Below are 26,356 nucleotides of genomic sequence, written 5' to 3' on the forward strand. Positions count from 1 at the left end.
GTACAAAAATGGATTTGTGTCCTACATATTAAAGTGACTTGAAATTTGCACTTCAAATGTATCTAGGACATTCTTCTAGGTAGAAGGAAAGTAGATTTAACTCTATTCTTTATAATAGCTACGTGGTATTTTGTAGTACTGATTATCCTACTTTACTCAAACACTCTCCCTCTCAAAACTCGTCTTGCCACACCCACAGCTTTGGGGTCAGAGTGTGGCTGACACAGCAACTCACTCACAGTGTAGGAAAGGGGAGAGCTGGCAGCCAGAGGGGCGCTCGGGTGTTTCCACCCAAACCCCCCTAACCTCAGGCTGGCAGTCGAGCCAGGGAACCAGGAAGGAGGAGGAGACACAGCAGGAAAAGTGCCCCTCTTCCATCTGGTCCCCTACTGTTCAAATCTCCAGGCCACCTGTCCAGCCGTTTATCACTTCACCACGGATATTTCTTCTCCCGTGAGCTAGCTCAGATACAGCTAGTGAGACAGAACTGTGAGTGCCCTGCTCCAGGTGTGTCTGGAGTATCAACACTGGTAGCAACAGGCAGCTGTTTGCAGGGGTGTGTGTGGGTGGCTGGCTGGGGCTGTGCCTCACAGTCTCACGTTGGGCACAGTAGGCTCTGGTGGGCGGGGGGCGCCGGGGGCAAATGTAGAAGCTCGGTAGCTGTAGCTGTGGGTTAGAGACCCTGCACCCATGGGAGTCAGAAATGACTCTGGGAAATATTTGTTGTCATTGATCTAACTGCACGTCTAGGTTTTCCTTTAATCTGTGTCCACTTGCAGTTCTGTGTGGCAGTGAGCGTCCGTGCACATTTATCTTTAATACAGCTGCTCTTATTTCTGTAAGAAAGGTCATTCGAGGGATCGCTAGTCTAAGGACAGGCACACCTTTAAAACGGAGTTGCCACTGTCATACTACTTTCAGATTCTCAGTCCTTCCAGCAGACTGTGACAGTGTTTCCATGGCCTCGGGGACATTGGACATCATTATCTTCACCTTCTCCTCCTCCTCTTTCCTCTTTCCCCGCCTTCTTTTTGGACAATCTTATGGGTAACATATATTTCAAATGCCTGATTAGTGAGATTGAGCATATTTTCATAGACTACTGGGCTATTTAAATTTCCTCTTCTGTGAGAGTCTTCTCTTAGAAGGGTAGGATTTCATCAGGTAGAAAGATGTGAGAGAGGTAACACGAAGAAAGACAATAGAAAGATAATCTAAAATGAAAGCAGGGCACGTCCAGGAAGGGCAAATATCCTGGAAGCTGCAGGGAGGTAAGGTGACAAGGAGGTACAGCTGGAAAGTAAGGAGCAGACAGCCCCGAAGGCCTTAAACCCCAGGAGGAAGCTCAGGTTTTCCCCAGTGGGCAAAAGCGAAGCTCTGGAAGGATCTTTTCTGAGAAATAATACAGTCAGCTGCTGTAGAAGAATAAAGGCGAGAACAGATACTGGTGACTTAGAAACTGGATCCATTTAGTTCAGGAATGCATTACTGAGGATGCAAACGAGGTTAACGGCTGTGTGATTGGAAGCTATGAAGAAGGACATTGTGACCAGCTGGATGTGGACCAGGAGAGAGAAGGGACACAACTGTGACTTTTTGCAGTTCGCTGTCCTGGCTATTTGTGGACACCAGGAGGAGCAGGGACAGACAAGCCCCTTATCAACCAGCTGTTTGCTGATTGCATCTTCTCAGTAGAATAGAAGTGAAGAGGTAGAGGGTCCCCTCTTTAACAACTGGGAACCTTGAGTTTATGTAATTTACCCAAGAGGAGCTGGTTTGGAGGGAAAAGAATAAATTTTAGACCTTTTAGTTTTAGAGATAGCTACAAATGACAGTGTGCATTCACGAGGGGTCTCGAGTTTGTTAGTTATATCAGGACCAAGGTCTTCGCATCTGTGGCCGGGAGAAGGCACAGGGAAGGCCTATGCCAAGGACTTCTTCAAGGGCCCACAGAACACTTAAGAAGGAAATACCATCATTAGTGTTAGTATTGTCTCCAAAATAGGAAACTTATAAAATCAGAATCAATAAATGCTTTAAAAATTAGATTTTTTTCACTTTATAAGAATTCCCTATTATGTATATACTTAAATAGTTTACTCTTAACCAAGTAATTTTAGGCAAATACATATACATATATATATATACATATATGTGTGTGTGTGTGTGTGTGTATATATATATATATATATATATATATAAAAACACATGAATACTTATACATATAATAAATAATGGGAAGGCACTTAACCCATGTTGTTCCTTTAATACTATGTGGTAGATACTATTATCCCTACTTAATGAATGAGGAAACTGAGTCTGGGAAGTGTTGCCTGATCTCAGTTAGTAGCAGAGCTGAGATTCTAACCCAGATAGCCTAACTCCAGCGTCTAAGTTTCTGCCTACTTTGCCACAGCACCTGGAGAGTGAGCATGTTCTCTAACAAGGGAGAGGCAGTAGGAGCCAAAGATAAACACATAAGGAATACCTGCATTTTTCAGGAGCGGTAAGGGAAGACAGGAAGTGAGTCGATTGAGAGGTTGCAGATGATGAGGTTGGCTCAGGCCGTAACGTTAGAAGAGGTAAGAGCCTCCGAGGCCAGGAAGCTGCACCCAAGTGGTCGGTGAGGATGACGGGCCTGGATGTCCTGACTATTACACATGGGAAGTGCTCCAGGGAAGTGCATACAACGGAGGTCAGACAATAGCGTGACCCTAAGCGGGAGCTCACGGTGAAGAAGCAGAGGACTTCTGTGAGGACACATCCACAGACATACACACCTTTCTCTGCTATGTCCAGGTGTCAGTAAGAATCTGCCGTAGTTCAGAATGTGTTACCTTCTGCTTCTGATTGTCTGGGATCTGGACTCGAGCCACAGAGGACTTCTGCTTTCCTCTTACCTACGTGTGACTGTGACCAAAGAACACTCTCTGAGGACCCAGAATTTTCAGACTGAGGTTCTGGCCCTAAGCTGGGATTAACTGGATCAGTGTGGGAGCTGAGTTGGGTGAAGTGAGAGTGGGGAGGCAGCATGTTCGTTTCCAGTGGTTGCCACTACAAAGTACCACAAACTGGGTAGCTTAAACAACAGAAATGTATTCTCTAATTGTTCTGGAAGCTTAGAAGTTTGAAATCCAGGTGTTGGCAAGTTTGGTTCTTTCTGGAAGTTCCAAAGGAGAATCTGTTCCATGCCTCTCTTCCATCTTCTGGTGTTTTTGCCAGCAATCTTTGGCATTCCTTGGCTTGTAGAGGCATCCTTCCAGTCTCCACCTCCGTGTTCTCATAGCATTCTCTCCTGTGTATCTGTGTCTGCGCCCAAATACCCTCCTTTCATAAGGACACCAGTCATTACATCAGGGCCTACTCAAATCTAGTATGAGCACACCTTAACTTCATTACATCTGCAAAGACCCTGTTTCCAAACAAAGTCACATTCACCAGTACTGGGAGTTAGTACTTAAATATGTCTTTGGGGACCCAGTTCTGCTCTCATTCTTCACTTCTCTTTGTTTCATTCTGTGACAGAAAAGTACTGAACTCATTTAGTTTGACCAGAGGAGTGTTAGAGGATGGGACACAACGGTGCTCCTGGGGTCAGGGAGACACTGACACCCCGGTGAGCTCTTGAGTCATTTCGCAGTGTCACTCATTTGCTGAATGGGAAGAACTGCCCCAGCCAGTGGGGGAGTGAACTGCCTGGCGTGTTTGTTTGTTTATCCACCTTTCACCAGGCTGTCTTTGCTTTCCTCTCTGCAGAAGCCGATCCAGCCATGGCGACTCCCTCTGCTGCCTTTGAGGCCCTTATGAATGGAGTGACAAGCTGGGATGTCCCCGAAGATGCCATCCCATGTGAACTGCTTCTTATTGGAGAAGCCTCCTTCCCGGTGATGGTGAATGACATGGGCCAGGTCCTTATTGCCGCCTCCTCCTATGGCCGAGGCCGCCTGGTGGTGGTGTCCCACGAGGACTACCTGGTGGAGGCCCAGCTCACTCCCTTTCTCCTCAATGCAGTGGGCTGGCTTTGCTCTTCCCCTGGGGCTCCCATTGGTGTACACCCATCCTTGGCCCCTCTGGCCAAAATCCTCGAGGGCTCTGGTGTGGAGGCAAAGATTGAGCCGGAAGTGAAGGACTCCCTGGGTGTTTACTGTATTGATGCCTACAATGAAACCATGACTGAAAAGTTGGTCAAGTTCGTGAAGCGTGGAGGGGGCTTGCTCATTGGAGGCCAAGCCTGGGATTGGGCCAACCAGGGCGACGATGAAAGGGTTCTGTTCACGTTCCCTGGGAACCTCGTGACCAGCGTGGCTGGCGTGTACTTCACCGACAACAAAGGAGACACAAGTTTCTTCAAAGTCTCTAAGAAGATGCCCAAGATCCCAGTCTTAGTTAGGTGAGTGTATTACCCCCGTGGGGACTTGGTCCCAGGTTAAAAAGCAGACAAATGGTTCTTGTCTTCGGGCTACTCCCAGGCTAACGTAAGAGAATTTGGCACTTGAACATGGATTCACCATGAATCAACCAGAGTTTTAAAATACCTTAATGCACAGGAGGGGCAGGGTCCCTGGTTCTGCTGCCTCTTTGGACCAGATCACTTAGCTTTTTGAGGGGAGAAACATCCTTGTGACCATTTTGTCCCCCAGCATCTAGCTTAATAAAATATATTGCTGAATCTCAGATCTGGTATGACTAATCCAAGAGGGTTCCCAGGAGAAGGTTGCTTGCGACTGAAATGTGAGAAAAAGGGAAAGAGACATAAAGCACCCCAGAAGACAAAGTCTAGAGAACTGTGGGAAAGGTTTTGAAATATACAGCTGGTTGGGATTAGGATGGAAGTGAAAATTAGAGGATTCAGAAGCTGAGATACCAGAAGAGTTGGCAAAAGTGATATGTGCTGAATCTTAAATCTTGGAGTGAAGAAAGGATTTTTAACCTCTGGGGGCAAAAAAATCAGATAATGGAGAATGAAGGAGGCAGGTGACGGGTGCAGAATCAGGCTGGACAGAAAGTTCTTTGAGGGCATTGTCCATCCTGTTCCATTCACATTGTGTTCCAGCACCTCATACAGTGCTAAACATGGAGCAGGTTAATAGGTGCTCAGTAAACATTTGCTGGATGGATGAAGAGAGAGATGAGAAGCTGGAGTTGTCCCAGGAGTAGAAAAAGTACACCAGGCCACGCCCTAAATTGTATGGGAAAACTCACAGCCTCCTTGGAGCAAAGAGCACTGGTGTTTCTGACCCAAGGCAGGATTGGTTGAGGCGGGCACACCAGATATAGAATAGAGAGAGAGCATGAGCTGTGGCCTCTCTGAGGCATGGAACTCCTGCAACACCCACAGCTGCATTCTCACACGTGCAACAAGGAAAGAGTTATTCAGAGGCGCAGTGATTGATCAGATTGATCAAACTTCGGCTTACTGGTGATCTTCATCGTAAGGCACAGGAAGGGAAAGGACGGCCATAACTCTGCTTTTAAACCGTGTAATCCCCTTTAGTTGCCTTAAAAGATGTTTTTTATCTATCAAAATCATACCTCTTTCTTCTTTAGCTGTGCCTATATCCCATCATCATGGAATCTGAATTGTTTTCTTTTTGGTTAGTCGTATGTGGGGGGGGGGGGGGGCGTGCGCACACGTGTGAAATCGACTTGAAGGCTAACGCTGGAGGAGACGACCAGACTTAATAGAGGAAGTATATAAAGCTACTGTGGAGAGTATTCGTTGTTAGCACTGGTTATTCACTAGGTAAGACTGCATCATAACTCTTACCTCTGCTTATATAGGTAGGTATATCATAGTGTTACTCCTGTGTTATGTGTGTCATTTTTTGACTTGGGGATGAATTGAAGATGGCAGCAGTGATTTTCCTAAGCTAATTGGCTGAGATGAAGTAAAGAGAAGAAAAAGGTGCAAGAGAATACGTATCTGTGTGTGTGTGTGATATATATATATATTTCTTAACATACCTACATTAAGAAGTACTTTTACATGAGTAGAGTAGGGAAAAAGAGAAAAGGAAAACCTAACCCCACAATGTTCTGAGTATTAGCTCTCAAACGCCCAGTGTGTGTTCTTCCTCCCTCCTTCCCTCCCTCTCCCTTGCTCTTCCCTTCTTTATTTCCTTCCTTCTACTAAATAATGTAGTCACAGAATTCAAAAAATCAAAACAATGCTTAAAGGTCGACACTGAGCTATCTTTTTCCCACCTGATGTGGTGGTGGTTACCAAACGGTATACATTTATCCAGATTGATTAATTGTACCCTGAAGTTGAGTGAATTTTACTTTATGTAAATTAAATCTCAATAAACCTTTGAAAAAATGTTTTTAAATAGGACTTTTAAAAATAAAGAAATAATCTGAGAAATAATCAGATTCATGTATAAGGATCACAACTACGCATTATTTGTTACCTGTAAGAGTAGAATGGGTAAATAAATAAATTATGTAATGTTATACAATGGACTATTAACTAACCATTACAAATATTACGTTTCCATGAATATTTAAGGACATAGGAAAAATATTTTGGGGGGCACCATGAAATGAAATAAGCAGGATGCTAATAATTGTTCAACATGTTCCCAATTTTGTTCAAAAAATATAGCTATGTGTAGAGAGTATTACATAAGAAAAGAGCCCAAAACAGTACTAATAGGTGGATCTCTTGATCATCGAATAATGATAGATGATTTTCAGTTATAAACTTTAATTTTCCAAACCTTCTATCAAATTTTTTAATGAGGCATATATTTCATTACCTTGCTTCACATGCAGTTCAGAAGTCACGTTAAAAATCCCACATCTTTACAACACACAAATGCTTCTTATTATATAAAAAGAAAATATTTTTAAAATTCTAACTCACTTAATGGGTCACTTTTTTTCACTTTTTCCTTTCTAATATCTCTGAATACACACACACACACACACACACACACACACACACACACACACGGTGTTACCAATACAGTTGGCCCTTGAACAACTTGGGGGTTGAGGGCACTGCTCCATGCAGTGGAAAATCAACACATAACTTAGAGTCAGCCCTCTGTGTCTCTGGTTCCATATCCTCGGATTCAACCAACTGGATCCTGCAGTACTGCAGTGCTTACTGTTGAAAAAAACTCGCATATAAGTGGACCCATGTTGTTCAAGGGTCAACTGTATTTTTGAATTATGATTTTTCTTCATGGGATATTCTTTTAAACTACATTTTCAATATTGCTGGATCTCTTATTTTTTAATTTTCATTTTAAAATTATTAAATCATAAACCCACAACTCTTTTCATCTTTGCACATTATTTTCCCTATTCATTCATAATTTTATGCTGTTGTCATCTTAGCACACATGCTGTTTGGAATTCTGCTCATAAGTAATTTTCATTCTATGTAATCTTTAAAATTATATTTGATGGCTTTTATGGGAATACCAGTGTATATACCTTATTTATTTAATCATTTGCCTACTGTTGAGGATTTGGATCTTTTTTTCGGTCTTGTAATTATGTAATACTGTATAAAATATCTTCAAAGCACTTTAGAAATATTAGACAGTACTAGACACCAACATGCTTCTATTAGAATTCAAGAAGGAAGATTATTTCCATCACAGGCCATGTGAGGTTCACATTGAAAGCCCCTATGGATTTAGTTACTCTGCCCAAGTGTCTTGTTATTTATTTTTAAACCCGCGTTTGAACACGTGAGTGTGAATTAAGATGGCTTTAACCTTGTTGCTTGCACATTTCTTACTAAATTAAATCCTAAATAAGATCTTGGGATCATCTCAACCTTCGAAGAGTAAACTGTCCACAGGTCTTACCAAGATGAATCAAATTTTTATTTTATGATCAGAAAAATAAAACCCTAAGTAATAAAACCGGAGGATCTACTTTTAGCCTAGTGAGGATACCCACAGATGTCAGGACGCAAGCCCCGCGGTCCCTGCCCTCACTTCCCGCCTGGAAAGCATCAGGAACTGTGTTGAGAACACTAGCCTCTGTGGCATCAGCATGACCAAGCCGCCGGTGCTCTGTTCCCTGAGCAGTCTCTGCCCTTCCACCCGCTTGTCCTCAGTGGCCTCCGCTGTGCCTCCAGCTCTGAGGGCAACAGCTATGGTACTTGCAAAAACCAGTCCCACCTTCTTCCTATTAAGCATTTCATTTGAGCGCACACTGGATCCAACTGTCGTAAACTACTCCCAGTCTCACTGCAGGACTCAGGATTCTAGTAAGATATTTCATATATACTGGGAAAAGCACCGATTTTAGTGGAAGCAGGTCTTAGTAAATTCCCAAGCTCTGTCTAGTGCTTGCTCTAAAACCTTGAGCCACAGGTGAGCCTCACCTCTAAAGCAGGATTAATAATGATTACCTTTAAGGGTGGTTGTGAGGATTAAATGAAGAAATATGCTCAAAGTACCTAAAACACTTTAATTATTTTGACATCAGCCTCCGTGCTATGGTATGGAAGTGGATGAGGGCATGAATATCATTCCGAAATTGAAAATTACATGGCATCCATCATTATTCTGCTTTGCCCCAAGTCATATATGTTGTTACAGTTGTATAAGTTATTGACATTTTAACTGATATCTCTTCCTACTTCCTCCACCAGACCGAGGCCGCAGCATCATGATGGAAGCCACGTTTTACCTTCTTTATACATTTTACAAAACAGGGATTAGGAACTGGCTTTACCAATAAAGGGATTTGATGCAGATTAAACATATTATTAGGTAACGAATCTTAGAGAGGTTTCGAGAGAATTGACCACAATAGTTCCACAGCAGTCTGTCTGCTCTGTCTTTTGGATAAGAAGGCCTGTGTCTCATTTTAACGCAAATCTCAGGCGTCTGTTAGAGTTCTAGTTCTATGTTCGTTCATTCATTCATTCATTCATTCAGTGAGCATTTATTGAGTATACGCTACTTCCCAGGTATTATTTCTCATTTCAAGAAAATGACTTCCAAAGATCTGAGAATTAGAAGCACACAAACATCTCCAATAACCAGGCCTGGAAGAAACTGCAAAACCAAGTAACTGTTGTAGGAAGAGGACTGTGATGTCGTGGTTCAGTGGAAACCTGGGGTTGCTGCCAGCAGCTGCATGTGGTGACCTCAGCATGTGCTTTCAACTCTCTTTTTCCCTCTAAAGGGAAAGTGCTGGAGTAGGTCTTAGTCCCCCTTTCAGCTATTACTCCACTGAGACTGGTTTTCAGTCTTCAGTGATCCCTATATATTCACAGAGTCATCAGAGATGCAGAGGAAAGAATGTGGTACAATGGTCATGCTCTGAAATGTCCACGTGCTCCACATTCCTCACCTTGAAAACACCCGTGAAACCGGAATTGGCAGACATTGTAAAATGATGCCATATGTTGGTATGCATGTATCTCCACTTCATTTTGAAAGATGGTCAAGAGATACTATACATAAAAGGAGTCTTTGGAATTCCAGATTATGAAGATTTCAGAATCTTGAGAACTGACTATCTACTTGAATTGAGCTCAAATGAAACAAGAAAATGTACGGAAGAGAAGCATGAATATGACTCCCCAAGTTGTTTGGAAAACAAAAATATCTGAGCAGATATTAATAAGCTTATTTGTAACGAGGATCCACAAGTCCTTGGAAGTCACTGCTAGGATGGACAGAATGCTGACCACAGATGGTATGTCAGGTCACGGCCCTGCATGCTGGGGTGAACATACCTGCCTGACTCGTCCTCTGCCCTTCTCACTGTGTTCCTAGCCGTGTCTAGCAGAATGGTATCACTTGGTTCTCACAAAATAATCTATAAGTTTTTAGAGAGTACATTCAAGAGGGAAGATGAGCCACTTGACAAGAGAAATTGCTAAATCACAATTCAGTTTTCTTTTCCTTTTTATGAACATTTTCCTTTCTTCAATTTCAAAACATTTGCTTCCTGGAGAAAAGGGAAACAGTCCCAAAGTATATAAAATAAAAAGTGAAAGATCTTCTGTCCTCCACCTCTGCCTCTTACCACTTCTGCCCAGAGGTGATCACTGCTAATGGTTTGGACTGTGTCTTTTTGGATGCTAACCCTACATGTACTCTTTCAGGAAGTAAGGGAGGAGGAAAGTTTCTGTAACTTAATTGATTCAGCCAGTATTTCTCTGACACTAAAACCAGAGAAAGAAATTGCAAAACAAAAAACTATAGAACAATGTCCCTCATGAATATGGCTGCAAAAATTCTTAACAAAATATTGTAAATAGACTACAGTACATAAAAAGGATAATACGTCAAGACCAAGTAAGGCTTATTCTAGGAATGCATGGCTGGTTTAACATTCAAACATTGAATTAATTCACCATAATAACAGAATCAATGAGGGAAACTATATAATTCAACAGATGCACTCACATCAAAGAACTCTGACAAAATTCAGTGCTGAATCATGATAAAATTTCAGCAAACTAAATACAAAAGGGGACTTCTTCAATGCGATGAGTCATCTTTGAAAGACCTAGAGCTACGAACATATTTAATAAACAAACTTAGGTGAAATACCCTAAGTATTGAAAACAGGGCAAGAAAGGATGACCGCTCTCACTGTTTTTATTCAACATTGTACTAAATGTTCTAGTCAGTGCAGTAAGGCAAGTAAAAGGGAATAGATGTTAAAAATTAAGAGCCAAGCCTGTGTTTATTTGCAGAAAACATGACTGTGTAAAAAATTCTTAAAACCCTACAAAAAAGCTACTGTAATAACTGAGTTTAGCAAAGCTGCAGGATATAAAGTCCAAATACAAAAATAAATTCTATTTCTGTATATTAGTAATCAAAAATTGGTCACTGAAATTAGAAATACAGTATCAGTTAAAACAGAACCCCAAATCATGAGATACTAGCAGATAAATTTAAGAAAATATATCACACAACCTGTGTGCTGAAAAGCATAAAACATCACTGAGAGAAATTAAAACCTAAAGAAATGGCAAAATACACTACGTCGATGGATTAGAACATGCAATATTTTTAAGATGTCAGTTTTTCCCCAAATGATCTGTAGATCCAGTGCAGTCCCAGACAAAATTCATATTGGTTCTAAAATTATATGCAAATGAAAGGAACTAACATAACTTAATTTCAAGGTTTACTAGAAAGCTAAAGTGACCACAACACTGTAAGAGTTGCCAGTCTTTTCTATTATCACATCTGATTTAGGATCATAGTTAAAAGCCTTTCCTCACACCCAGATTAGAAAAGATTTCACTCTTGGTTTCTTCTAGTACTTGTGTGTTTTCATTTTTAAAATGTGTATCTCTGATGCATTTGGAATCTTTTCTTGTGTATCCTGGGTTCAGTTTATCTTTTTCCAAACGGCAATCAGTTGTACCAACGACATTTGTGAAAACATCTATCTTTTCCAGGTAATATAAAATGCCACCTTTATTATATTACTAATACCCACATTTACCATGTTGCCTTTAATTTTTTAACAGATGTGTATTTTTCTGAGTTGGGAATTAACTAGTTTTTATAATCTACCTTTCCATTCAAAACAGGAACTTCCTTTGTCCCATCCTTCTGCTTTCCTGTGCTCACTCCTTACCGCCCATGTTCTTTTGAAATTGTCTGGTATTTGGTTCCAATTTGGTTTTAACTTTGCTTTATTTGTTTCTTTGTTCGCTTTGTTTTTTTAACACTGTGGCTCCTACTAACTTGGAATGATTTGTTGCCAATCACATCAAGTATCACAAGAACTTTATCAGCAGTTTTCCAGCATTAGTTATAAATTATACCGGCATTTTTGCCCACCACTGCTTCGTGTAGCAAATTTGTTCCTACATTGTATTCATTTTTGTTTTTCTAAACCTACAGCATAACCTCAAGTAGCTTTTCTGGAAAACTTTCATGAGTGGTAAATTTCATTAGTCCCTCTGACATTTTTTCAGGGTTCCCTGTGCCAGTGAAGAGTCTTCCTGAAGCTTTGTATCATACAGAGTATTTTCATTGCCCTAAAATACTGTTTTTAGGGCACTCATTTCACTTATTTCTTTGTAGGCATTTTTTTTTCCTTTTCTTTGTACTCTGAAGTTCGTAAGCTTACCATGAATTGACCAGACTTTGTTCTTCATTTTATTCGTGCTGCTTTGCATTCGGATAGTCATTTCATTCTAAAAACGCAAATCTGTTTTTCGGCACAAGGAAATTTTCATCTAATTTTCTTTATTTCTTCTTTTTTCTCTTTGTTCTTTGTTTTAGAACTCCTTGCGAGCCATTAGATCTTCTCATCTGTCCTTTGCTATCTCTTAATTTTTTTCTAATAAACGTTCATCTGACTGACCTTCAGCACTGTTGTTTGGAAGAATCATTTCACTCAACTTTCCTGTTGATTTATTCGTAGTCTTTATGTTAAGACTCATTTTCTGCCCATGTGTAAGTGGGATTACCTGTTTGGCAATTACGTTTTTATTCTAATTAGTAACTTTTTATAGCAGCTTTTGAAGAGAGATGATATATCATCTCTGTACTCTCCAATGATGTACAATATTTATTTAGGACTTTCTTGTTCATTTTTCAGTTATTTTGGAGGGAGTTGGTTTTCCCTTTGTTTAGTTTGGTGCTTGTCTTTCGTGCTGTTAATTTTCATCAAATATTTGGTGATTCTTGTTTATTTAAATGTTAAATAGCATTGAAATCCTATTGAACATTTTTGGTTATTGAAGTGTATTTTCTAAAGACAAATGATAACCTCTGTGGCTCTTGTTTTCTTTTTTTTTTTTTTATAATCATTTTACAATGTTGTGTCAAATTCCAGTGTTGTTTTCTTGATCTTCTCCTCATATGTGCAGTTATAGATTCTTCTCTTCTCGTGGGTTTCTGATCAATCTGATTCCATTTGACTTAAACTTCCTCTTAAGTCCTCCTGTCCCAGTTTGTTGATTGCACCCTTCTCAAAATCCAGTGCTATCATGGATTTATTCTTATTTTAATAGCTTTTGTTTTATTTCAGAACAGAGTGGTAAAGAGAAATAAAAATCCAATTCAGCCTTTTTTTATAAAAGAGTTATTTCCCCCCTGCATATAAGTCATGGCTGTTGGAAATAAGAGACAGAGGTCTCGGACGATGCCCCTGGCTCAGCACTGAGCAGGACTTCACCTGGGGTCCTGCTAGTGCCTCAGTGTCTGGGTCTCAACCTTGCACACTCAGTATTGCTCATCTTCTCATAACAGGCTAGTGCATAAACTTTGATACCAATTAATTAATTGTATCAGAGTATTAATTTAAAGCACAGTAATTCATTTTTTCACTGACTTAATTTGTAAAACAACTAATTGCACGAAATTTATGAACAGAACTCCTGGTTATTAGAATTAAAACACATTTTCCATTTAATTTTCGATACATGTTTAAAGCACTAAAGTTTAAAAATGAATTTTTTAAATTTTAGAATCAGCAGATTAAAGATACATTAAGATATTGCTTGAGAAATATAAATGTCACAAAAATAGAACATTCTGATTGGCCTGGCCAATGACTTATTTCTTTAGGCTGATGATCATAGAAAGCAAGATTTTAACACAAGGTTGTTGGGTAAACCTGAAATCAGAGTAAGAAGTGCCAGCCTTCAAGGGGCTGGAGAGTCATCTCGTAAGATAATAGATACCTTTATCTTTAGGAGAGGTTTGTACCTGCTAAGAGGACTACAGTTTCCCTATCAGTTAATTATAGTTCTGCAAACCACAGAGAGTACAACACAGATCCTGCAAGTATACCATCTACCCGACCCCCAGTTTTCAGTGTTTTCCTTACAGCTGCCTCTGACCGTTCAGTTGCCACAGCTTTACCTACAGAAGTGATTCAACCTGCTCTGGGATCTCAAGCTTATAGAGATCTCTGTACCTCTTACCCTCTAATAACCCCATAGGTGTCCAGGGCTCTCTGCCCCATTTGGGGCTTACAGATGTCCTGAAGTCTTAAGGAAGCTTGTTATCCTTAGACAGGAACAGTTGGTGATGAGAAAAACCTTACAGTATAGCTGTGTATCACTCCTGTTGGGCCGACAATGAATGTGTGGAATGCTGGGTGGACACAGTCAGTCCTCTTGGGTTCAAGTGACAGGAGGGTCTCTCTAGAGTTGAGGTCAGTCAGCTCCCTGCCCCACCTTTTGAGATAATGGTGATTTTTCACCAGCGCCAGTAACTAACTCAGCTCTCTGTTGACTTTATTTGCAGAAAATTAGCTGCATGAAATTTATAAACAAGACTCTATAAAAAGAAAGCCATTCAGTTCTTTATGTAATGCTTAAAAGGCTGATACAAAACATTTAAATCCATAATATCTGAGACATGTTATTGGGTAAACTCAAGAGGATTCCTTCAAAATTTCCTTTGGAGAGTTTGCTTCAAGAACAAGTAGAGCAGAATTAATGCCAAGTCCCTGTCTTCCCTCAAACAAATCTCTATACCTGGTGAGGTCAGATCTGCCCACTTTGTTCTCCCAGTTCTCCTTTAAGAGCTAAAAATGATTACATTATTAAACACGACACTTGCTATATGCCGGGGGGTGTTCTGAGCGCTTTGTAATAGAGAACACGTTTCTTTTGCAGTTGTGAAGATGATCTCTCCGAGGACAGAGATGAGCTCCTGCACGGGATTTCTGAGCTGGACATCAGCAACTCGGACTGTTTCCCGTCCCAGCTGCTGGTGCACGGGGCGTTAGCCTTTCCCCTGGGGCTAGATTCCTACCACGGCTGTGTCATAGCGGCTGCCCGCTACGGCCGGGGCCGGGTGGTCGTGACTGGCCACAAGGTCTTATTCACCGTTGGTAAACTGGGCCCCTTTCTGCTCAATGCTGTCCGCTGGCTAGACGGGGGCCGCAGAGGCAAGATCGTGGTGCAGACAGAACTGAGGACTCTGAGTGGGCTGCTTGCCGTGGGGGGAATAGACACCAGCATTGAGCCCAATCTGACCAGCGATGCGAGTGTCTATTGCTTTGAGCCCGTGAGTGACGTCGGGGTCAAGGAGCTGCAGGAGTTTGTAGCAGAGGGCGGGGGCCTATTCGTTGGGGCCCAAGCCTGGTGGTGGGCCTTCAAGAACCCAGGAGTGTCCCCTTTGGCTCGATTCCCGGGAAACCTCCTCCTCAACCCCTTTGGCATCAGCATCACCAGCCAAAGCCTCAACCCCGGGCCCTTTCGCACCCCTAAGGCAGGAATAAGGACCTATCACTTCCGCTCCACCCTGGCCGAGTTCCAGGTGATCATGGGCAGGAAGAGAGGGAACGTGGAAAAGGGCTGGCTGGCAAAGCTGGGCCCGGACGGCGCAGCCTTCCTGCAGATCCCGGCCGAGGAGGTCCCCGCCTACATGTCGGTGCACCGGCTCCTGAGGAAGCTGCTGAGCCGCTATCGGCTCCCCGTGGCCACCCGAGAGAACCCGGTCATCAACGACTGCTGCAGGGGTGCCATGCTCTCCCTGGCCACCGGGCTGGCCCACTCGGGAAGTGACCTCTCTCTGTTAGTCCCAGAAATGGAAGATATGTACAGCAGCCAGTACCTGCGCCCCTCGGAATCTCCCATCACTGTTGAGGTCAACTGCAACAATCCAGGTGTGGAAGGAGGGGAGGGAGCCAGCGGGTGGGGACCTGGGGGACAGGACAGGGTCTGATTGCCTCCCAGGGGCCATCTCCGTCCTCTGCCAGGCACTCTCAAGAAGATGGGGGTTGGGGGTTCGGGTAATGGAAGAGTGCAGCCAAGGGAGCACAGAGGGGGAGGCAGCATGCAGAGCTCTTGAAGGGACCCTGGAAGCTGGGTGGAGGTGGCATCCTGGAGGAGGGGTGACGCCTGCTCCTCCTTTGCTTTTGGCAGGCACCAGGTATTGCTGGATGAGTACCGGGCTCTACATACCAGGAAGGCAAATTATAGAGGTCTCATTGCCCGAAGCTGCTGCCTCTGCTGACCTGAAGGTAAGGCATGCCTGATCTCGCTACGTACGTAACACAGAACCTAGATGCTCCTGCTTTCACAGTCGGCATCTTGTTTGATCCTCCTACAAACCCTATTGGTGATACAGGGCACGTACCTTTACCTCCATTTTAAGAACAGGGCAACTAAGGTACAGAACAGCTAACTGATTTAAATGTATGGACCTGACACATTTCAGAGTCTAGGACTCAAACCTAACCGACGTCTGGCTCAGGTCCCCGTGCTTTTAGTTTACATCGTAAGATGGGGAATAAGGAAGGTACCAAGTGGAAGGTGCCCTCGCACACAGTAGCGTCCAGTAAATCCTCGTTCATGTTCCGTGCTGTGTACATCTCACATTGGAGCACGAGGCCCTTCTGACGTCAGCTTCTTCCCTGCGATGCCACAGGCTGTTCCTCACCTGCCCAGCCCACCTTCACTGTCACTTTCACATACACACACCCTGTTCACAAAATTAAGCTGCTGTCCTGCTCTGTCCCCTTTGAGGGTCACCCTGATATTTAGAGTCTGTTCTGTGCCTATATCTATCCTGGAACTTGTTTAGCATAAACCCGGGAAAACAGTCCCAGGACTCCTCCAAAGGCAGGGGTCACTCCATCGGCCCAGGAACGGGGGGCCTTGGTGAATGGGAGGAAGGGAATCAACCCTCCGCTCATCCATTGATCACACTGCCTTCCCACTGGGCCTTCTCTCTGGTCAGCAAAAGGCAGGATCCCCTCTGCCCACTCCCAAAGCCAAAATCACCACCAGGGAATAGGCAGCCTACAATTCTGCTACAAAGACACCAAGGGATAATGTGTGGGAGTCGCCCTCCTCAGAATTAGCCTGTGGGTCACACCTGTTGCCCCTCACACGGCGTCTCAGCATGACCCTTTGTGGAGCTGTTTGACCCCCCCACCCCGAGAGGGGATTTACACATCTGGTCCATGTGACCTCAAAGGATGGGTTTAGCAGATATGGTTCATAAGTGGTGAGATGCTTGGGCTTGCATGGGGCCCTATGACCCTTCCTGTCCCCACATCCTGGGCACTTTCTCCTTCTGACTACACACACCCCATGGTGACTTGGGGGATCTCTCTGCCCCAGGTACAGATTGGCTGCCACACTGACGACCTGACCAGGGCCAGCAAGCTGTTCCGAGGCCCACTTGTGATTAACCGCTGCTGCCTGGACAAGCCCACGAAGTCGATCACCTGCCTCTGGGGCGGCCTCCTCTACATCATCGTGCCTCAGAGCAGCAAGCTGGGCGCTGTGCCCGTCACCGTTAAGGGGGCTGTGCGTGCCCCCTACTACAAGCTGGGTGAGGGGAGGCCCCGGAGCCAGCCCCGAGGGACAGGGAGAGCTGGGGGCGAGGTGGTCATCTGGGGCTGCTGGTGTAGGAAGAGACGCAGACTGGTGGAGGGATGGGAGGTAGCCTTCCATAGCTTCAGCTTTGGGGCAAAGGAGATGAAGACCAAACCGCTTCGCATCCACGGGAACTTTGCAGAAGAGGGACAGAGGTGGGGTCGGGCTGTTCATGGCCTTGATGTTCTCCTCCTGGTGTTCAAGTTGCACGTGTTAATGTCCAAGGGGTTTGAGAAAGTGAGTTTCAAGCCCTGTGGCCTTTCTTCCAGGGGAAACATCCCAGGAGGAGTGGAAAAGGCGTATCCAGGAGAATCCAGGCCCCTGGGGAGAGCTGGCTACGGACAACATCATCTTGACTGTGCCAACTGCCAACCTTCGCACTCTGGATAACCCTGAGCCACTGCTTCGCCTCTGGGACGAGGTGATGCAGGCCGTGGCCCGGCTGGGGGCCGAGCCCTTCCCACTGCGTCTGCCTCAGAGGATCGTGGCCGACGTGCAGATCTCAGTTGGTGGGTACCCGGGGCGAACCTCTGTGCATGCTGCCCCTCGGGGCCTTCCTGTTTTACAACATCCACGCAGTGGGCAGCCACCAGGGTAAAAATGTTTTTCTAGCAGGACATAGATGTAATCCTTGCTGTTTAAATCAAAAGGGAAAAATACATTAAAAAAAAAAAAAAAAAAGACTTGGCCATCTTCCCAAGCAGAAAAATTGGAAACTACCTAAATGTCCAACATTTGTGGAACAGTTATGTAATGTATTATGTGTACCTTCAATGGACATTAAGGAAGACATTTAAAGTGATATTTTGATGGCTAAAGGAAATATGATGAGATTATGTGACCAAAAAAGCAGATCCTAGAACTGTAAGTATGGAGTATGTTAAAATATGTAACCATTTAAGTCAACATGTCAAGGGATGCTGTCAGCCAGTCTGGATGGTGCAGAAAATACATGCAGGGCTTTGACAGATGTCCATCAGGGGACTTCAAGGGGTGGCTAAAAATGGCGGAGGGCCTCTTCCTAGATCACAGTTGCTGGAAGAAGGAATTTAACAACTTCGAGAAGGCACTGAATAAAAAGATCTTTGCCAGTGGGTCAAAAGCCCTAAAAAATGAGGGGGAGGTATAGAAATTTAAGAACCACGGAAATCTCTCTGGACGCTAGCTTGCTTGGCTTACATAGGTGATCAGTGTAGAGTAGTGTCAGGTGGGCAAGTCCACTTCTAAATAATGAGAAGGGAACATGCCTTCAACAAGTTCTTAATTCTGAGAAGGGAGTGTAATGACAGGTTCAGGTGGACAAGGCACTCTCCTAGAAACAGAAGAACTGAACAGTAGCATGAGCGGCGATATATACCTGCCTCACCTCCCACAGCCAGTCAGAGTGAGGATGCAGGCATTATTACAGAATGAGAGGAGAAGGAGGAAAGCCTGGGAGGGTCTGGGTTTGGGTTGCCTTTCTGAGCATCACCGAGTTCTGGAAGTCATTGGGGATGACGGGGAGTTTCGGGAGATGCAAGTCAGAGAAGAATTCTGTAAGGTGGGTGGGAAGCATTCTAACCTTCTCTTCCCTGTCCTGCCTTTCCCAGGCTGGATGCACGCGGGGTACCCCATCATGTGCCACCTGGAGTCGGTGCAGGAGCTCATCAATGAGAAACTCATCAGAACCAAGGGTCTCTGGGGCCCTGTGCACGAGCTGGGCCGCAACCAGCAGCGGCAGGAGTGGGAGTTCCCTCCACACACCACCGAGGCCACCTGCAACCTGTGGTGTGTCTACGTGCACGAGACGGTCCTGGGCATCCCTCGCGGACGAGCCAACATCGCTCTGTGGCCCCCAGTTCGGGAGAAGAGAGTCAGAATCTACCTGGGCAAGGGTCCCAATGTGAAAAACTGGAATGCGTGGACGGCCCTGGAAACGTACTTGCAGGTGCTGGGCCAGCATGGGGGGTGGTGGGAGCCCCACTGTGGGGACCCTGAGCATATGGTTTTGCGATGCCCAGGGGCCCTCACACTAATCTGCTTCCCACACCAGGCCGAGGGAGGCCCTGACGCGGCCCAGGTGTGTGGGTCCTGGTTGCCGATGCCACTCAGGGAGTCACTTTGTATGACCCTGAAGTGGACTTAATTATCTCAGCCCCACCATTCACCCCAGAATTTTTAAGAGATTATGAGAGTAGATAGAAAGCACTGAGAAAAGGTTAAAAAATGTTAAGAGGCAAATGTAATACTATAAATAAACTTACTATCACTGGCTTTAAACCCAGACACACCTGAGACTGAAGCCAAACTGTGCTACTTAAATAGCTCTCTCAAACTCAACACACCCCCTCCTCACGCACCCACCCACCCACACACACACACAATATGTGGGATAGAAGCTATTTTTTCCCCTAGATAAATACCATCTTCTCCTTACGACTTGCCTGTGCCTCAGTTTCCACCTTAGTAGCAAGCCAGGATTCCTCACTGGCCTGAACATGGGGGTGGCCTTTGCCTTGGAGTTATCATTCAACACCCCAGTTCCGGCCCCCCAGTCCCTGGATCAGTTCCCAGCTCACTATGGGGAGTTGCATCACCTTGGACTCTGGACCTCAGGCTCAGGTCCGGCACACACTATTCTGGTCCTCCCAGCTGCTCAAGTTCTCTCTGTCGATTCCCTCCACCACGAAACTGACAGTGAAGCTGCCAGGAGACTCTGCTTTAACTGTGTCATTGGGGCCACTTCACCCCAGGGACAGGAGTTCCTCATCTGTGAAACCCAGCTGAGTATGGAAGTGCTAATGTCCCTCTGAGCTCCCAAGTGTCCTAACCCAGCCTAACACGGCCTCTTTCCACCAGCCTCAGGATGGCTGCCTTTTCCCAAAATGACGCCTTACTCTTAATTCTTGCTACCTGGGCTGTGTATTGTCTTCTGCTTCTACTGAACTCACTTTTTTCCCCAAAAGCCATTTTAGTCGCCTTGCAAATTGACATGGACCTATGATTAGTGCAGATTATGGCAGAATAGGGGTGGGAGTTTACCTTTGCAACTATGAAAGACAATGGATTTTTTCACTTCAACCAGTTTTAAATCCTTGTGTCATATCCTACCACTACTTTTATGATCTAGTGAGACAGATGAGTAAGTGGTAGTAAATCCTGACAATATTCACTGCAGTTATCCATTGTCTGCTTTGTGCTGAGCGCCGTGCTCGCTCAGAGGCCCTTCTCATCCTCAGACCATGACAGCAGCATGCAAGGCCAGCAGGTCAAACAGGAGAGGGTCGGTGATGGGTGTGAAGCTGGTGTTTAACGGGTGAGATACACGAGTCCATTCAGAGTGTTGGTCAGGTCTCCTTTCTGTAGCCCAGATGGCTCATCCTGCTTCTTCCTTCTCTCTCCAGCTCCAGGAGGCCTTTGGGTGGGAGCCGTTCATCCGTCTCTTCACTGAGTATAGGAACCAGACCAACCTGCCCACAGACAACGTCGACAAAATGAACCTGTGGGTGAAGATGTTCTCCCACCAAGTGCAGAAGAATCTGGCTCCGTTCTTTGAGGCCTGGGCCTGGCCGATCCAGAAGGAAGTGGCAACCAGCCTGGCATATCTGCCCGAATGGAAGGAAAATATTATGAAATTGTACCTCCTCACACAGATGTAAGGAGTGCCCAGCGAGGTGGCAGGTAGAGAGGTCTGGGGAGGTAGGCAGAGATGGGGATTCACTCCTCGACCTCTGTCTCTTAGGTCCTAGCCTTGCCCCCTCAGGTCACTGCCCCTGGATCTCAGCAGTATCTCTGGGAAGTGGGTTAAGAAAACAGAAAAAAGTGGAATCAGAATTTCTCAGGAGCAGAGCCTCATTCCTCTGCTGTCAGCCATCAGGTTCCCTCCTGTCCCTGGACTGGGCCCGTGCTGAGAGCGTTGGCCCCTGCTTCTAGGATGGCCCTTGGTTCACCATCAAGGGCCACAGCCCATAGAGGGTGGCTCTCCTTTTGACATCCTGAGGACTCTCTGGGCTCTTATTTTTAATCATGTCCCCCCAGACCTGACCATAGAACCCAAATGAAACACAAATTTACCATGATATTCAGATAGCTCCCTGATAACTCATAGATTTTGTATCTTGGGTGGCTTGAAAAGCAGTCTGGTGTAGTCGGAAGGGCCTGTAACTAGGGTTAGCTCTTAGGAAAGTCATTTTGTCCCTGAACTCCCCTTTCTTTGTATGTGAGGTCAGGGTTAAGATCCCTGCCTCACAGGGTTGCCATGAAGACTCTGGTAATTCTGAGGAGCTGTGTGGCTCCCGTGCCTGCACTGTAGGGCGTGGTTTTATTTTATGCTGGTCCAGAGTAGTGAGCTTCCTACTCCCCGTTGTCTTCCCAAAGCCCAGGGGTTAAGGTCATCATCTCACAGATGACTCCCCACATCCAAATCCTGGTTCTTTCACCAATTAGTTGTATGACTCCGGGCAAGCTCCTTAACTTCTCCGTGACTCAATTTCCTAATCTGTAAAATGGGATCTGTTTCATAGGATTCTTGTGAGGATTAAATTTTAGTGCCTCTAAAAGTGCTTAGAACAGTACCTGTCAGTGAGTAGGTACTGAGAAGATGTCAGCTGTCACTATTTTTATCAGATCAACTCAATATCGTTTTGGAGCAGGACTGCACTTTTAAGATGGCATTTACAGATGCAGTGAAGTAATCCTGTCCCGTCCTACACTTTATACAGTGACTCTGAAAAGATTCTGGTACATTGCCCTGTGGTCTAAAGGAAGGTCTCTAAATCCACAGTGGGGTTCTAAACCTACTTGGAGAGTTTGGTCTCCTTCTTCAATTCCCTTTTTCAGGTAAAATCTCTTCTTTCATTAAGTCAAGAGTGGAGGTTGCTTGAAAAACCAGGACAGTTGCATGACAGTGTTTGTCCTTAGCAAACAAGGGACATCCGGCTTAGTAACAGCGTTTGTATTTCCGTAGTGACACAGATTCCTATTGCTGTTTGGCAGATAAAAGTCCATGCACAAATAGAAACCTTTACTTTGGAACAAGATAACTGGATACCGCCGACCCAGATTTCATTTAATTACAGTGCATTCAAAGATTTTCTTAACTTTTCTTCCAATCTTATTCAGAACCTCTCGTTTCTTCGACGTTTCCCCTAGAGTTGAGGCTCCAGGATTATTGCTGTGTACATCCACCCAGTTTCCCTTTACTCACTTATTTTAATTGTTTTAATGCACTTTTTTCTTCCCTTTATTGGGAATTGGGTGGATGCACAGACAATAAGATTTGACCTGGACAGTGTTTTTCTTTGAATTCTTTTATCATGTTATTTCTCAGTCCTAGAATTATTTTCCCTTATTTCATAAACATCTATCATCTGGATACTTTAAACATAGGCGCTGAATGAACATTCAACATTTAAATAACTGCTATCAACTGGTGGGTTGTTGAGTGTGTGCAAAGTATAGATTGTTACATTTAATCTTCACAGGAATCTTACGGGATGGAAACTTACTGCTCCCATTTTACAAATGAGTGAACTGAATTTTACAGAGATTGAGTAAATTGCCTAAGCCTTTACTGCTAGTAAGTGATAGATGTGGGATTTGAACCCAGGCATTCTGATTACAGACTAGGTGTTAGTAACTACAGTGCTTTGAACAACCAAATAAATGAGTAAGTGAAGAAACCAACCAGCAAGTAGAAGGACCTTTATGTCCCTACTTGCCAGGACTTTGGCTGCCCCTCATCTGATTTTATCAGAACAGGAAGTCCTTTGTTTATCCCAAATGCCAGTTCAAAGGAAGACTTTTGAAGGCAGGCTCCTGACATGCTTCCCAGTGGACAGGGCTGGATGACCCCTTTAGTCTTCTGAGTTCCAAGTTCTTCAAGTTTCAGTCCTTCCCTCTAGGGCACCATGAAAGCATCCTGCTAGCTTACTGGATTTTGAATGATGGGCTATTTTGGTAAAGTGTCTGACTCCTAAAAGCCCCAGACACTGCAAGTTTTCAGAAAAGAAATCAGATCCTCAGCCATTTAGAACAATATTTATATTCATTCTTGCCCTCTTTAAGCCATTTTCAGCAGTACAACCATGGGGACCTTTTAAAAATATCAAGTTATCCATGTCAATCTCCTTGTCTAAAAATTTCCAGTGGGACTTTGAATTTAAGATGATGAACTGAACATGTAAGTTTACTTCCCTCCCTCCCTAGGCCCCACTGAAACCGAAGTCAAGAAACATAAAAGAGAACTGACACGTCTCAGCCAACAAAACTGAAGGGATTTGGTTATTAGTAAAGAAGATCTCAACACATTTCTGGAAGAGAGAAAATGGATGAAGTGATAATGAAGGAGTGAAGCTCCCTTTCAGACAGAAAATAAGCTGATCTGAACACATAACCCCAAAGAGACTTGGGCATCTGAAAAGTCTATCTACTAAAGAATTATATTAATTGTGAAATTGAACCCCATCCCATTCTACCCAAACCATTGTGCACAGAACACGGGAAATCTACCCTTGGTTTCAGTTAAAAGTCTATTGTTGTTTGTATAAAGGAATCGAATAAACTGCCTGAGGCGAGGTAGGAGTTCGTGTTCCAAGATAAAACTTCTCTTTTTGTGGAAATAAGTAACCCCCTAGCCCATTAGCTAATTCTGTACTGACAGTTGAGATCTTGGTTACTCAAGTAACCAAGTGCTTCTAGTCATAGAAGGGTTTGCTGGAGAAGCAGACTGACCACACAGTGGCAGAGGGAACCCACAGCAACTCCCATATAACATCAGCAGTCATACTAATTCTTCAGTGCAAATGGTCAGCTAGGAATTCCCAGACACTGAGCCTTGGGAGCAGGGGTTGGGGAAAGAACCAAGAGAGAATTATCTAAGAAAAATAACCAATTAGAATCAGGAGATTTGAAAACTACAGCAAACTCTGGGGGAAACAGAGTTAACATGGAAAAAAGATAACTTAAAAATCTAACTATATCATCAGAGAGATCTGAGGTGTATTTGTTAGATAAAAACAGGATGCTACAAAGAAGGGGAAACCCTGAAAATAAGAACCCTAAGGCGAAATAATTTTCCCTAATGTGAAATAACTTTCCCAAAGGTGAAATATTTAGAGACAGGCTGGAATATAAAGTCAAGCTGATCTCCCTAGATAACAGAGCAAAAAGAAACAGAAAATATAAAGAGAGGGAAGAGACATAGACAATCGATATCTAACTGTTAGGAGTTTCTGGAAGAGAGAACAGAAAATGTAGGTGAAGAAATGAAAAAGAATTGAACAGAAAGAACTATGTCTCCAAATTAAGGGGACCCCATTCAACCTACATGTAGACACAATCTTGTGAAAATTTGGAACATTAAGGATAAAGAAGGCAATGAAAGTACCGAGAGAAAATAAAACTAGGTCATAATTAACTCAACTGAAAAGGGATGAAAATAGACTGGGAGCAGATTTTTCATCAGCAACACAATGCTAGGAGCCAATAGAGAAGTGTCTTCACATGGAAAATCCTTGTACCCAGAATTCCACAGCAAGCCAAACTGTCAAGAGTCAAGTCAAAAGAAAGAAATTTTCTGACATGCATGTTTCCAGAAAGTCTACCTTCTTTGCACCCTTACTGAGGAAGTACCTTGAGGAAGTTCTCCAGCAAAATGAGGATGAAAATCGGGAAAGAGGAAGAAGTGGAATCCAGAAAACAGTGGACCTCACCCAAAATGTCTCACTCCAGAGTTGCAGTCATTCAACAGGATGTCTCACTCTGGAGTTACAGTCATCCAACAGGATGGGCTTACTCCAGAGTGACAGTCATCCAACAGGGATGTCTCACTCTAGAGTGACATCCAACAGAACGGGCTTACTCCAGAGTGACAGTCATCCAACAGGATGGGCTTACTCCAGAGTGACAGTCATCCAACAGGGATGTCTCACTCTAGAGTGACATCCAACAGAACGGGCTTACTCCAGAGTGACAGTCATCCAACAGACGGGCTTACTCCAGAGTGACAGTCATCCAACACGATATCTCACTCTAGAGTGACACTCATCCAATAGGATGGGCTTACTCCAGAGTGACAGTCATCCAACAGGATGTCTCACTCTAGAGTGACAGTCATCCAAGAGACCCATTTCAGATGAGAGTACACAGTCTTGGGCTCCCTGGGGAGAATATGCATTATGTACCATAGGGAGTATCACTGAGAAGCTGGAATGTTTGAGAATACAGAGGAGATACATTCTTCAGTCAACAAAAAGAAAACAAAACAAAAATACGTCAAATTCAGGTCCAATTATGCAACAACAGCAAAAAATACTCATAGAATGTAAGAAGAGACTCGATTTGACAGCGGCGGTAGGTACATTTCAAGTGACACAGGAATCGTGACACTGGATATGTATGGAAGAAAATATCCTAGCTCTACTTAGCTCTCAGTAAACAGTATGTACAAAGTCAAAATAATGTAGATATTATTTATTGGTATTTGGTGTTCTGATCAGCCTATAGACAAAATATGAATGGCTTAATTTTTTATTCAGAAATGAAATTCAAAGTAGTTAATCCTGACAAGGAAAAAGAAAGCAGGAAGAGATTGAGGATTAGTTGTGGGCGGAGGTGGAGGGGCGGTGGGGGGGTGGAGTGGAAGGAAGACTAGAATTACGTATCTATTCAAAGTGAAAAGATCAAGTGTACAGTCAATGGGACAAGAACTAAAGAATTAGCTACTGTTCAAAACTATAAATGAAACCAACCTAGGTATTAAAAATGACATCTATCAAAAACTTGGGAAAGGATAGGCAAATGAAAGGTGGGAATTGCGTACGTTAAATCCTTATCTTTTGTAATGGGGAATTATTAAAGATTGTCTAAAGTTAATAAGTCAAGAAATTATTGTTCAAACGTATTATTTAATGTTAGGAAGTTAGTTAACAGAATATCTAAAAATAGAAATTGTTAAGTGCATTGCGTCTAGGGTACGGGACTAGGGTTAAAAGGGTGGGGTGGGAAACCATGTTTTTCATTTTAAGTCCTTCTGTACTATTTAATTTTTTACCTTGTGCATGTATTTGAGAAATTTTTAAT

The 26,356-nt window shown here is 43.8% G+C and overlaps 1 protein-coding gene across 5 annotated transcripts in view; it reads left to right on the forward strand.

The window, feature by feature from the left end:
• The window catches only part of TCAF1 (TRPM8 channel associated factor 1), a 41,910-nt gene extending 16,220 nt beyond the window's left edge, over nucleotides 1-25,690 (forward strand). For 4 of the 5 annotated variants that reach the window (XM_010999265.3, XM_064487276.1, XM_010999257.3 and 1 more), the window contains 8 exons: nucleotides 3,757-4,390; nucleotides 14,582-15,576; nucleotides 15,836-15,933; nucleotides 17,039-17,252; nucleotides 17,566-17,805; nucleotides 18,886-19,223; nucleotides 20,680-20,930; nucleotides 23,483-25,690. In XM_010999265.3, the coding sequence (XP_010997567.1) occupies nucleotides 3,771-4,390; nucleotides 14,582-15,576; nucleotides 15,836-15,933; nucleotides 17,039-17,252; nucleotides 17,566-17,805; nucleotides 18,886-19,223; nucleotides 20,680-20,930; nucleotides 23,483-23,492 (2,766 nt within the window). In that variant the 5' untranslated portion in view covers nucleotides 3,757-3,770 and the 3' untranslated portion in view covers nucleotides 23,493-25,690. Of the gene's footprint in view, nucleotides 1-3,756; nucleotides 4,391-14,581; nucleotides 15,577-15,835; nucleotides 15,934-17,038; nucleotides 17,253-17,565; nucleotides 17,806-18,885; nucleotides 19,224-20,679; nucleotides 20,957-23,482 lie in introns of all 5 variants that reach the window. The other variant, XM_064487277.1, reaches the window with a different exon arrangement.
• Nucleotides 25,691-26,356: the final 666 nt, after the last annotated feature.

The sequence above is a fragment of the Camelus dromedarius genome, chromosome 7, assembly GCF_036321535.1.
Source record: "Camelus dromedarius isolate mCamDro1 chromosome 7, mCamDro1.pat, whole genome shotgun sequence".
Taxonomy (NCBI): Eukaryota; Metazoa; Chordata; class Mammalia; order Artiodactyla; family Camelidae; genus Camelus; species Camelus dromedarius.